This window comes from Dunckerocampus dactyliophorus, chromosome 17, assembly GCF_027744805.1.
Source record: "Dunckerocampus dactyliophorus isolate RoL2022-P2 chromosome 17, RoL_Ddac_1.1, whole genome shotgun sequence".
In the NCBI taxonomy this organism is placed as follows: domain Eukaryota; kingdom Metazoa; phylum Chordata; class Actinopteri; order Syngnathiformes; family Syngnathidae; genus Dunckerocampus; species Dunckerocampus dactyliophorus.
This window is the reverse complement of record NC_072835.1, coordinates 23526528-23540260: the sequence shown is the minus strand read 5'-3', so window position 1 is coordinate 23540260 and position 13733 is coordinate 23526528. Positions and strand designations below refer to the sequence as shown.

The following is a 13733-nucleotide window of genomic DNA, read 5'->3' as shown; positions in this document are numbered from 1 at the left end:
ACATGGTAGCGGGCCTGCCAGGACATTCAATCGATCCTCTCCCGGGGGTGCTGATTCACACAATTTCACCTCTTTCCTGCTCCTACTTTTACATCTTTTTCTCCTCTTTCTTTTTTTTCCTCCTGGACCTGAAATTTGACCAGAAGAGTGAATAACTAAAAAACCAAAAAAAACATGTTGCCTGAAGTGGTTTTAACGTTTTTAGCAACATTTCATTGAAATTCGTCTTCTCACCGTGTCAACCGGTGGAATTTTAATGACTGGATGCTGTGATTACGTAAACATTTCAATGCAATTTTTGCTTTTTCTCTGCTGTGCTCACTGCACTGCCCATCTGTTCATCTTCATCATCCTCCTGCTAGCTCACGAAGCAGCGCTTGAACTAGGAAAGGATGCAACGGGATGCTTGGATGTTTTCGAAATGCAGCACCAAACTGCATCCCAGCTTTGTGATGCAGGTATTATTAGTATCATTATTAGTGTCAACTTCTCCCCTTTTCTCTTTTTTACGTTTTCTAAATGTTTTTCCAAATACCTTCTTCTTAAATCATCTTTGGAAATGTAATATTATGACTTAATTCCCATAATATTTGGACTTTATCCCTGTAATATTATAACGTCATACTGTACATATCATGTACTTTTTCTTTCATAGTTCAAATCTACGTCATTTTCCCTCAAAATATTACCAGTTTATTTTTGATAAAACTGTGAGTTTTTCCCCGTTAGAGTACTAATTATTTCTCTTAATATTTTGCCTTTATTCTCATAAAATTACAGCAGTTTTTTTCCATTTCTGCAGGGTTTTTTTTCATTTTCCAACTATTTCAAGATTTTCTTGTAAAGTTTCTTTTCGGCATTATGACTTCATTCTCAAAATAATTGATTTATTTATTCTTGTAACATTAGACATTTTCCAACAATTACAACTTTATTCATTGTTTTCTTTGTTTTTCATAATTTTGGGACTTGAAAAAGAACCACTTTTTGTCTTTAATATTTGAACGTTATGCTCCCAAAATGAGATTTTATTCTCATAAAAGTGCAACATTTTTTCTCCATCAGAATACATCTTTTTTCTCTTAATATTTTCACTTTATTCTTGGAAAATTACAGCTTTTTTCCATTTCTGCTGCTGTTTTTTTTTTGTCAATTTCAACTTTTTTCTTGTAGTTTTTTTTCCTCATAATTACGACTTTGTCATCATATTTGGACGTTATTCTCGTAAGATCAGAACTTTTTCTGCAAACTAATTTCCCCGAAATGACAACTTTATTCAGTATGTTTGTTTTTCATATTACGACTTTTCCAAAAATGTCGTTTTTCTTGAATATTTCAACTTTATGCTGCTAAAATGACATCATTTTTCCTCATAATATTTATGTCATTCTTGTAAAATGACAACTTTTCTCATTAGAAAGTCATTTCTCTTGATATTATGACATGCAAAATTACTGTTGATTTTTACATTTTTGCTGTTGTTTTTTTTTTGTTAAATGATATTTTTAGAAACCTGGGGCCACACTTTGAACTACCTGTGTGCTTATGTAACAATAACAAGATGTTTATTGTGTGATATGAAGATAGGCCATATTGAAGCAGGCAGCAGGCGAGAGAGGCAGGAAGAGGGGGTGAGGTGGGATGGGGAGGGAGGGACGGTCGGTCCAGGCGGGGAGGCGAGTTGCACCGCCCCTGCTGAGGGCGGCAGGACAGCAGCAGATAGAAGGTGAGATAGTGATTGGAAGTGATCGTGGAAGGATTTAGGCTGAGCGAGAGAGAGAGAGAAGAGGACCGTGTCTCTCTCTCTTTCGGTCCTCCAGCATCCCGTCTGAAGCGGCGCTCGTAAAGAACGAAGAGGGAGGACGAATACGACGCGGGTGGGCACCAGCCTTTCCTCAAAGTCAACATTTTCTACTTTTGATACTCCTTTCACACAGGACTTGGCTGCGCTTCTTCCTCCACATCCGGGACACGAAGACTATTTACCCACAAGAAAAGACAACAAAGTCTCCAGCAGAAGGACGATGGGCGGCGAGGACAAGCGTGGACGGACAGAGGACGGTGGCCGGTGAAGGTTGGGGGGCGGGGGACTTGCGGACACTCCAGGCAAGAAAAGTGCTGAGCTGTCCCACGGATGCGCGCTGCGAGTAAGTGCCGACGATCACACGATGCGTCTTCACACACACGCCGCTTCCGTTTGCAGTCACATCACAAAGTACAGTGCGCGCGCTAGCTGCGTGCGTGCAGGCGGATTCAGGCACACAACGAGGACGCGATGCGGTTGACTTTTTGTGTGTGTGTATGCGCACTTTACAGCACATTACGGTACAGTAGTGGAGGGAAGACGCTCCTCACTTTGTGGGGAGTCGTCGGACCGCTTCGTTAGGCCCAGCTGCGACTTTAATGAAGTCACACACGTTTTATTTAGGAGTAAATGAGCTCCACGACACCTCCAGTGGCGCTTGTTGAAGGTGCAGGTCCAACTTAGTTCCTAGCAAGTTTAATGGGAGTCAAGCCGAGCTTTGAAAAGTGAGGCTGAAGATGCTGAAACCACTTGTTTTCTGTCCCACCAGGACAATCAGAGGACCACCTGGATCACCTGGACCACACACACTCCGTCCACAGGACCTTTGAGGCGCCCCCAAGCAACACTATGATTAAAGCGCTTGCCCACATCTGTCCCGCTCGAGTTCCCTGTCCACCGCCGCCCGCTCGCCCCAGGAAGACAGCCGTCCAAACCAGACGAGGAAGAAAGTGTCCCTCTCTCGGACCTCTGAGGGCCGTCAGCGCATGTGTTCTCCTCATCTAGGCACGGAAGACGCATTCGTCGGTAAGAATGTCCGCCGTTTCCCTGTGACCACCACTCCATGCCCGTCGCCCCCTCGCCCCGCCTGCCATGCTCCTTCAGGCCGCCTTGCTGCTGCTGCACTGCTTGGCCTCCAGCCTGGGCCAGTACGAACTGTGCAAGTCCCTGGTGAGCACAGATGAAGGCTCCGTGTGGGAGCACTACGCCTGCCAGCCCAAAGCGGCGTCCATGAAAGACTACATGAGGATTAAGGTGGACCCGCCCGGCATCACGTGCGGGAACCCGCCCGAGAGGTTCTGCACCCTGGTGAGTTAACCACCCGGTTCCTTGTGTGTGTGTGTGTGTGTGTGTGTGTGTGTGTGTGTGTGTGTGTGTGTGTGTGTGTGTGTGTGTGTGTGACAGACGCTAAACCTGAGAAAAGTAGCCTGGAGCAGGAGACCACGACGTCAAGGACATTGTTTGTCAAATTAGCAGCATCACACTGTTTATGCACGCTAGCTTAAAAGACACGCAGGGAGTGATTTAATTAAGGTGAAATCCTCGGGGATCTAAAAGGGATGACATAAGTGCAATGACTTGGCACGGGCCCGCATCCGTGGGGTGTTGCTTGCATCAGACCGGCTTTCGCACAACTTCCTCTTGTAAAAAATCATCTTTTTTTCCCCTTGTGTTGCAAGGACAACCAAGGGCAAGCCGCGGGGAAACTAGTCAGCAATATTTAAAGCGGCGGCTGCTCATTTATTCCAGGCTTTTCTAACTGAGAAGGTGTGAGTCGACGTGGTGGCCGAACGCGTCTCAGCAGCTGCGAGTCACAAGTCTCAAAAGGAGGGCCGTCATGATGTTCAGCATTTTTGTCCCCAAACAGGACGGCCAGATAGTGGGGGAGTAATGGTGGTGGGGGCAGGGGGTGTGGGCGGGATAGCATCAGGAGACTGCGGACACCTAATGGTTAATGATTTGTTTCATGTAGCGGAAACAAGCGCCGTCTCCAGAAAGCTTCTCAGATGACTTCTCCTGAGAGGAGGAGGAAGTTGTGGGGTGGTGGGGTTGTTGGCCAAGATGCTGCAACGCCGCCATGACGTATCGACGTCCGCCCCCTAATGGCTCCGGCCTGGAAACTTCTATAACTACGTTTCTGAGTGAGCAGCTATGAAATATTGATGGGCTCCCTAATGGGCTTCCTTACGAGGGTCGGCCAGCGACGGACGGCCCATCCTCAGCATCCTCAGAGGGTGGACGATGATGATAATGGAGGAAGAAGTTGGGTCCGAGTCAGCGCTTTTTTTTTCTACACAGGGCAGGTTCTTGACTGCCTCTCATGCCGCGTCCACATGCACGCGTTGATTGGAGTCATACTGTAGACCAGGGGGCACCAAGGTTTGTCCTTGTGAGAGCTACTTTTACAAAATGAAAATGGCCAAGAGCTACTCATTTTTGTAGAAATGATTTTCAGAGCTTATTTTAAACCCAAACAAATCAAATATGCTTTTACCAAAACATTCACAAAATGCTGACATCCACAACTCACATGTTGTATTTCACAATACTTTTCTTTCTACTGTTCTTTCATTATTAACTGAAAACCTGAATGAAAAGCAGGCTTGCGGGCACCTCGTGTGGTCGTGGGGGCTACCTGGTGCCCGCGGGCACCACGTTGGTGACCCCTGCTGTAGATGGAGTACTGTACCAGATTAGTATATACCAGGGGTGTCACAAGATCTCGCAAGATTTTAAACATGGCAAGATTTCTCGTTCAGAAAATAAATGTCTCATGGGCCCCAGGCCCGGGACAATAATAAATGAATGAATTCATCACACAATAAATGAAAAACAACTGGATCATTTTGCAGGTCTCAATATATTGCCATGTGCATGCGTGCCTGTTTTATTTCCCTCGTCTCCCGCCTCCAACCAAGCAGGAAGAGAGTTCACTCACTGTGCATCGCTTTCAGCACCAACGGCATGAATGGAGTGAGCCCTTTTGTCAGTCATACAGTCCTTTTGTCTCGGTGGGAGGAGGCGGGGCCGCTAGCATACACACAGACTGCAGAAGACTGTAACATCGTAGAAGTTAAATTAGTAGATTGCGATATATTGTCACATATTTTTGATATTTTTTCATTGTAGTTTTCTTAAAAGTAATGTTTAACTGTCTTGGTCTGCTAGACCCAATCTCGTGTATCGTCTGGTCTTGTGAACTCAGTGTCTCGTGACACGCCTTGTCGACGCGACACACCAAACTATAGAAGAAGAAAGAACGCATGCGCATAAGTCCATCGTCTACCCCTTTCCAAGGCTCGTCTAGACTTGGGAAAGTGGAATTACTTCTGTGAGTCATTTTGGAGCATAAGACAACAAAATATGAGCAGAATGTCGACTGGGGTGAGTCACGCTAGCCATATTATTTTGGCTTGTCATCAGAGCTCACTTCTGGTCACGTGACGGCGATTGTCGGCGATGTCATCGTCTTCAGAAAGCAGCAGTTGGCTGGTCTACACGGAAACAACAAGTCTGTGTTTTCAGATTTTCCCACTTTGGAAGCCATTCAGAAAATACCGTTTCAGGGCACACAGAATGCCGTTTCCGTGTGGATGAAAGGCTGAAACGCTAAAATACTTCCACCTTTTGACCTGGAAACGTTTCCGTGTGGGTACCCCTTTGGCTACGTTCACACTGAAAGTCAATTCCATTTTTTTTGGAATGACGTGGATCTGATTTTTTTCAAGTGAGTGGGAACAGTACAATTCCGATTTGTTCAAATGCAAAGATTCAAGAGTTTTATTGTCAACAATGAAATTCTTGTTCTGTTCATTCTCCCAGCAGAAAGAAAGGAAGAAAAACACAAGAAAATGAATAAGAACAGAGGAAACATTAATACCAATAAATTAAGCAACAACAACAGAAGAGACATTAGCTTTTTCAAAATGGGGACTTGGAAGAGCCTTCAAAGCACCTTTCATGTTGCTGTAGACTTGGTCCAGGATGCTATTTGCCCTCGTGGGAAAGCCTACATGCTGGTAACATTTGGGGAGAACAGTCCCCGAGGCTCTGTGTCCACAAGACGCTGAAGTCCGATCTCCCCGGCAAGCGGCAAATGTCCCCAACCGGACCGCCAAGTCCAGTAAATCCTCCGTCCAGCCAGGCCTCCGCGAACACACAGCACTCTCCGATCTCACGATGAGCTGCAATCCTTGCTCTCAGCTCGTCCATCCTGTCTTCAAGAGAGCGGACGCTGGCCAGCAGCAGGCTCGGCAGCGGTGGCCCAGCCTTTAGCCTAGCACGCAGACCGCCCCTCCTGCCTCGCCTCCGCCCCGGACGCTCCTGGGCATTTAGCTCACCAGGCCCGCAGGCTGCTGCGTCCTCCCGACGCAGAAGAAAGCCAGTCCGAGAGGCTGAACGAAAGCTCATGGTGAACCCCGCCGATGTTCAAAAGTTGTCTCTATGCTGCAATGCAACGCAGCACGTTGAATGTCCAACATGAACAACAAAATAGCATAAAAATAGAAAAAAAACGGGAGAGTGAAACAGAGACGTAGTCTAAACGGAGGGCGCCATCTTGCTGTCTTATGTTGTCTTGTGTCTTGTGTTATTCGTATGTCGATATAAATCTGAAAAGTATCCAAACTACTGCAATATGAACGGCCAGGTCTCATGTATCCAACAGATATCATGAATTTCTCTGTACCAGGAAAGCTACACATAGGATGCTCTCTGCAGACCGAAATGTGAGTAAGATGACAGCTCTCAAGTTGAACAGACATGCCTTGGCATAGCTGTACTGTATGGTTAACGTCTTTCACATGTACTGTATATGTTTACCCTTGCTACAAATACAGTAGTGGGCTGTTAGTCAAGTTAACATCCATCTGTTCTATGGAAAGAATGTAAGGGCGGTTTGCAAGTCATGCATAGTTTATCAACCACGTCTGTACAATTCTGCAAAGTTATGAGCCGAGTTTGATATAAAGTTGTCTGGTACAGTTCTCCATTCATTGCGTCCCGTGTCCTTTGGCACACTATCGCCGACATATAACGTCACCGAAAGCTGTGTTTCTTACCGAGACTTGGATAAAACGTACTTACCAATGTTGGCAAAAGTTATTCTTGTCATCTGAAAATAATTTTTAAAACGTGTCAGTGAAGCGGCTCTCGTCAATGTGCCACCACCCCACCCACACGCTCCCCGGAACAGATGTCTCATCAAGTTCTCCGTGAACTGCCATTGCCAAAAGTCTTGACCTCTTCCCTCTTAGACTGAGACAGACTTTATTGATCCACAAGTGAAACTGCTTGGTTACAGTAGCTCAAATGCAGAAGAAAAAGACAAACATATACATAAAATGCAATGCAATATCAATCAAGTTAAATATATTAAAATAAAAATAACACCACAAACAAGATTTGCATATTTACAGATAGTGTAACTTTATACGAGGGAGGGCAGACAGTACAGCACAATAATGTTCTTTTTCAGACAGGTGAGGTATTGTGGAGCTGGATGCCATGTGGAATAGCGTTCACTCTGGGAACGGAACTGGAGGAGTCTGTTGGAGAATGAGCTCTGCTGCCCCTCTATTGTCCGATGGAGTGGGTAGGTGGGGTTCTTAACCTTAGGCTGAATCCCAATTCCACCCTTTACCTCTTATCTTAGCCCTTACCCCCAAGGGGTGTAAGTGCGGTGTTCAGAGGTATGCTGTATAAGAATGAAATAATGTAGACATGTTTTCACCTAACTTCATGGTAGGAAGCATTCATTATGAACTATTTCATTTCTCGTCACAGCCAGAAAGCGGTAAAGGGTGATGACCATAATGAGAATCAAGTGGCAGACCATTTCTTAGTCGCTCCCTTAGTTTTAAGGGGTACGCTTAAGGCTGAATCCCAATTCCACCCCTTACCCCTTATCTTAGCCCTTACCCCTAGGTTTTGCACGGTCACGAGAATCAAGTGGTGTCCCAATTCTCCTTAACGGGGACCTATTATGCGTTTCGTCTTTTCTGACCTATAAATGTTGTTACAATGTTGTATTGTCGTGTTAAACCATGCCAACGCACCAGATAATGATGTTTGCGTGTTAGGAAGTGAGCACTGAAAGCAGTTTTGGACGGCTCTGCACGCTGTGTTTTTTTTTAACACCGAGTTCCATTGACGTCAATGCAACCCGGACTTCTCTATATGCCCAGCACCCCCGCTCTGTTTCGCTCTGTTCACTGTGTTAACACGTCAAGCAAAGGCTCCCAGGAAATGTTTGTTGGGGTGTGCCTAAAGAGGCACAAGTGGTTGGAGTTGCTGATTCCTGGCCAGCAAAAGAAAATCATGCTCATCTGTCAGCGGCACTTCACACGGGACTGTTTTGTTAACACGGGCCAATACGAAGCCGGACTATCCGCCAAACTGTTGTCGAAGTCCGACGCCTTTCCAACGTAATGTGGTCGTGTTGAAGAGTCAGAAGAGCAAGCTGTAAGCACCAATTTATCAGTGTCCTAACTGTTTATTTTGTGTAAGTGGTCAGACAAAAGGGGTTCGGCAGAAGTCCTCAGGAGAGCTTGGGAGTGTGACCAATCACAGCGGAGCGGGCGGGAGGCACACCTGGAGGAGGGCCGGGGCTGGCGTAGAACTCAATACAAAGGCCCAAGAATTAGTATAATAGGTCCCCTTTAAATCAAGGGATAAGGGCAAAGGGGAGAATGAAGTGGCGTCCCATTTCTCAGTGGCTTCTTCCCCTTGGCCCTTGGTTTTATTGGGTAGGGGTAAAACAAAGGGTTAGGCAAAGGGGAGGGACGTAGCCTTAATTATTTGGTGAAAGTAATCCCCCGTTGCACAAAATCCTTGAAATCGCAACAAACGCGCAGACGGGAGCACAGTCACTTGCCGGACGCTCTGCGTGAACATTAACAAGTCGAGGGAAAGTCTTCTTGAGACGCTTCGTCAGTTCGCTGACGAAGCTCTTCGGATGAGGAGCGAAACGTCCGACACCTTCTTCACAGAAGTACAGATGACGTCTCAAGAAGCCTTTTCCTCGATGGACAACTCCTGTACGACTGAGAGCCTACACATTAACAAGTCACTTTTTTTTTTGGTCATGTGAACTACCACACACAAAAAAATCTGATTTTAACAAAAAATCCGAATTGGGCATCATACCCTGCAGTGCGAACGTAGCCAAAGACTCTCGCTGGACAAGCTAAGCGATGACAGCTTCCTTGGCAGGTGAGGGACGATGAGTGGGCGTCATCAGTGACTAATTCCTGACTACCATCTGAAGTCCTCTTTTGCCAAAAAAATACCTTAAAATCCATCCGCCATCATTCCAGCGCCGTCAAGCCAGATTTATTAATTCAAGTGTACCCCCTTCAGGGAATAAAGAGCCGTTTATCGCTCTTTGTCTCGGGCTTTTTGGTGTATAGATCATTTATTTACAGGAACGAAGCCGGTCCCCCTTCTCCCCCCCCCACACACCCGCCTGCCTGCCTCAGGATTTGGCAGCTTTCCAGAAAGGCTGTATTTCTTATTTAATTGGTGTACATTTGCATTCACTCCTTCAGCGTTCCCACAAGTCAATGGAAAAGTTGGAGCAGAGAAAAAAAAAAAAAAGGCATCACCCCCACGGGCAGAGCTGCACATCTTTAATAAGACTTCACAAGCGGCTGAGGAAGATGCTAAATTATTTTTTCTCCTTCAGCCGAGGAGGATGTTCCTAAAAACTGGGGAGGGTTTTGATGTCAGGTGTACTATCCCTGCTTTGGTCTACACTAGTTTTTGTTCCTCCTCCTCCACAGGGGTGCTTCTTTTTTCCTCACTGATGTATCCAGTTTGTTTCTACATCCTCTCTCCTCTGCCAAGCAGGCCAGCAACGTTGGCTTCTTCTTCCCTCCACACACAAGCGCGTGTTGTTGCTGATGGAGTTCGTAGTCGTGTTGCAGATAGGGCGCCGTTATCGACGAGGAAGAGCCCAGCTCAGCTAAGCGGAACCGTGGAACCGCGGCACTCAAAGAACTCTCGCAGCGCTGTTTGTTTGTTATTTTGGGTTTGAACCAAAACCTTCAATCAACCATTTCCCTTGAGGCGGGGGCACAGAGACGCGCGCTAACGGGATGCGCTCGTCTGCGGCTCTAGCTGGGAATGACGGGCGCGGAGTTGGTGGCGGCGCAACAACGCTACGTCTAAGAAAGACAAAATAGCACACCTCCCCGTTCCACAGCACGTTTGCCCGTTTTAGAAGGTAGAACTCAGCCAGCTCTAAAAATAGACATGAGAAGAGAGAGAAGCAGCGGAAGGGGAGCATGCAGGAAGGCGAGGAAGATGACAGCTGGTAGCGTGGATGCATACTTCCCAGACTGGGCCTATGGCTATGCTTCCCACTGCTTGCCCAGTGTGGCCCCCGCCAGGCCTGCCCTGCCCTGCCCAGCTGTGGGGCCTTCAAGGCCACGCAAAAGGGCAGCCCGAGCGCAGCAGTGCGCCTCTCCGGGGTTGGATGGTGGCCTAATATTCCAGCCAAGAGGGGGAGAATGAGGGAGGGTTTTGACAGGCCATCATTAACAGAGAGTGGGGGGGGGGGCTTGCTTATGACAGTGGAAAGTGATCTGAGGCGGGTTGGATACGTTGGCAGAACACAAGGACAGTTCTAAGTGAGATTTGTGCCTAAGCGAGGTGCGACTAAGAGGGATTGGCCACAGGGGCTTAGACACCCTCAAGTCCACTTAACCGAGCAACATCTCACGCTTGGTGTCGTGAGTGCACAGACGCAGGGAACACCTCAGTTGCAATTCACAACTAGAAAGGGGGGAGAAGAAGCGAGTAGATATGCGGCATGGGCCGCTTCCTGGTTTCAAGGTACACCACCGTATGTAAAAGTCGTTTGTCATGGCGTTCCTGTGGTATGAAAGAAAGTGGCCGCTACGTGGAAACACTTTGTCACATCCCGTCTTATTCCTCGCAGTCGCAACCGGGCTTTGATGTGTTGAAACCACAGACGTGTGCTGTGTTGCCAAAAGTCGGGCATAGACAGCACCGGCTAGCTGCCTCGTTAGCATTTTCCGGTACGTGCACAGGAGAGCAGCGAAGCATGCGAGCGTATTTGAGAGTCCAATTGCATGCTGAGTACGACAAATTCATACCTGCTGGCAGGTGAAAGTCCTCCCACTACCTGGACACTGCATGCAGTCATGAAGTCAGCCATGGCATGTTCCACATGATAGAGGGAGAAAAGTTATCCTCCCATTCCGTGTGGAAGTGGTACGTTTTTGGCTTCTTAAGTTTAGAAAAAATACATTTGAGGCTAACTGGGTAGCTCACTAGCTAGCAGCCGTCTGGAGCCCCTGCAAGCATGAGAGGTGTGCAATGTGACGTAAACAACGACTACTTGGAGTGTGAAGGTGACTGCAGTATATGTGTGTTATTTCACGTCTGCAGGGCTCCAACAATGTTAAAAAAAAACTTATTTAGAAAGTCATAAACAGGTTTTCTGTGCTCTAACTACAAAAATATTCCATTTGTTAGCAATGGATGCTACACTGCGGAAATGTATTCACCAATGAACTGCTCCAAAGCAGCAGCAGCTACCACTGCCGTCATTATTTCAACTTTTATCATTTGTCCTTCTTGTTTCAGTTTGTGGAAAGAATTAAAAGCAACATTGCGTAGGTTGAAACATTTCAAAATGTACCTGCATTGTTTTGTGACTCAGTTCAATAAAAATACAGAAATAAATCAAATGAGAACGATTAGAATAGTTTGTCCCCTCCTATATTTTGTCCTAGTTTTCTTGAAAGTGATGTTAAAATATGGTCTGGTCGTGTTGTCGTGAGCCCATGATCATGGACCGTCCCGTCTGACACCCTTAGTAGTGGGGGAGATATCCCATGGACGCAGCCTACCAGTATCTTCCTACCTTCCTGACCTTAAATCAGTTTGTGAAGGAAAAAAAGCACCCGGGTGGATTAATGGCACACTTTGCCCTCCACATGTCTTCCAAGGCTTGTTGTGTGACGGATATTACACATGAAACCCTGCTAACAGCTGGGGAGCCACGCCTAATGTGTAAAAAAAACAAAAGCTCTTTTGTGGCTCCCTCGGGGGCTGTATGGGAGTTTTCTGTACAGCGTCACAAAGTGGTTTGTGTGTCAGTTGGCTTAAAGATCCGCGAGTGGCGCTGCCCGCTGTTCGTCGTCGCGATCTGCAGCAAGCTGCTAAGAGTCGGAGCAAAGCGTCACACTCGGCAGCATTCGCAATTCAATCTCATCTTTAGCGGCATTCACTCGTCTTTATCTGCGTTCACTCCCTTGTGACCGCTTTAGCTTCACGGAGGTTCTACCCGGAAATAAGAGCATTGCACTCAAAGCTATTACTAGTATTCTAGTATTACTAGTACTATTACAAGTATTGTAGGCCTGCTGCAGCAGAATGGCACGGCGGACGCCGCTGCAGTGGCAGATGACGCCTGATGCTACCAAGCACGGGTCTTGCTAACAAAGATCTCTTTCGAGCTTCAGCACACGATGAACTTTCCCTCGCACGAACGGCAAAGCAAAGCCTTGTGCAAAAAAATCAGCAGCATGGAATATTTGCACGCACGCTATCCTCCAGAATGACGGAAAAACATGCTACAAAAAACCCCAAAAACAAGATGAATGTCATAAATGAAAAAGCAATATCCTTTGCGCTTCCCCTCTGCGGCCTTTTTAATGGGAGGGTCATTTCACTTTGGTGTTCCTCCAAAACAAAATATATTGTGTTTTCTGGGCGTCCCTTCCCTTATTCCCCCTGCTGGCAATATAAGTTGGAATGTTCCGCAACTGAGAGAGCGTGTCACCGCTGGCCGTCTCCGCCAATGCCCGTCTTCCACAATCCTAATGTGAGACATGAACACACGTCTCTCTCTTTTCTGTGCATTCTAAAGATCTAAAAACAGATAAAAAGAGACTGCACGTGTGGGAACCACTTATTCTGCCGATAAAGCCTTCTGAAAAAAAGACTCCATAAGGCGGCGACACGGCTCCAGTTGCACATGGTGTGACGGACGTGCACGTAGCGAAGCCGCAGCGACATTGTTCTTCTGATTATTAACATTGTTATGCCACTCCAACTACGTCGCTGAACCTTAGCCAGAACGCACATTTTCGACTAGCGACTAGCTTCACCACGGACTCGCCCGCAGTGTGTCAGCGTGGCACTCGCAAGGCCTCAGACCTCTGCAAAAAAGGAACGGCTACATGTTGGAGCCGACACCACTGCTGCTAGCTTTTTATTCCTGAGTTTGGAGAAGTTAACGCTCGGTGCAGGCGTTTGTTTCATGTTATCATGAAGGCACCTGTTCCTGCCTTGTTGGACGTGTTTTAATAGCGAGCTCTCTGGGCGGAGTCGGTGTGTCCCATTACGTCTCTTTTTATAGAACGCACAGAAAAGAGCAAGACGTACGCGTTCGTGTCTGGCAGTAGGATTTGTACAAAAATAAATAACCCACATTTTAATGAACAACTTTTGTTGTGTGTGCGCTGCTCCATGTCGTCGAACGTAAGCCGTGGCCACAAACGCCTTTTTAAGTGTACAGCGTACGAAGCGTCATACCGGAGCCAAAATAACTTTAACAAAAGACGTCGACGCGCGTCTTCCATCTCGCTTCCAATTCTAAACCAGGAGTGTCCAAACGTTTTGCAGCGAGGGCCACGTAGTGACAAATGAGAGGATGCGACCCCCCCGAGTAGATACGTTCACGAGTTCTATAGGGATTTAAAAAACCTGCATGTGAGCTTCGTGCTGGCGGTGGAAAAGCAGACTAGCATGAACTTCACTCTTTGCTCTTTTCTTCCCTCATTTTGCTGTTGGTTTTCTCAACTTAGTTTTGTTTTGCTTCTCAGAATGTTACAACGTTGAAAAAAGAATGTTTGCTTTCGTTCATATTTCAACTCTACGCTACTAAAATGCCAAC

The 13733-nt window shown here is 46.8% G+C and overlaps 1 protein-coding gene across 25 annotated transcripts in view; it reads left to right on the top strand.

Moving 5' to 3' along the window:
* Window positions 1-1682: 1682 nt before the first annotated feature.
* The window catches only part of ntng2b (netrin g2b), a 75580-nt gene continuing 63529 nt past the window's right edge, over window positions 1683-13733 (top strand). For 13 of the 25 annotated variants that reach the window (XM_054758189.1, XM_054758183.1, XM_054758172.1 and 10 more), the window contains exons 1-2: window positions 1686-2147; window positions 2574-3112. In XM_054758189.1, coding sequence (XP_054614164.1) covers window positions 2897-3112 — 216 coding nt within the window. In that variant the 5' untranslated portion in view covers window positions 1686-2147; window positions 2574-2896. Of the gene's footprint in view, window positions 2148-2573; window positions 3113-13733 lie in introns of all 25 variants that reach the window. The other 12 variants (XM_054758185.1, XM_054758191.1, XM_054758186.1 and 9 more) reach the window with 5 other exon arrangements.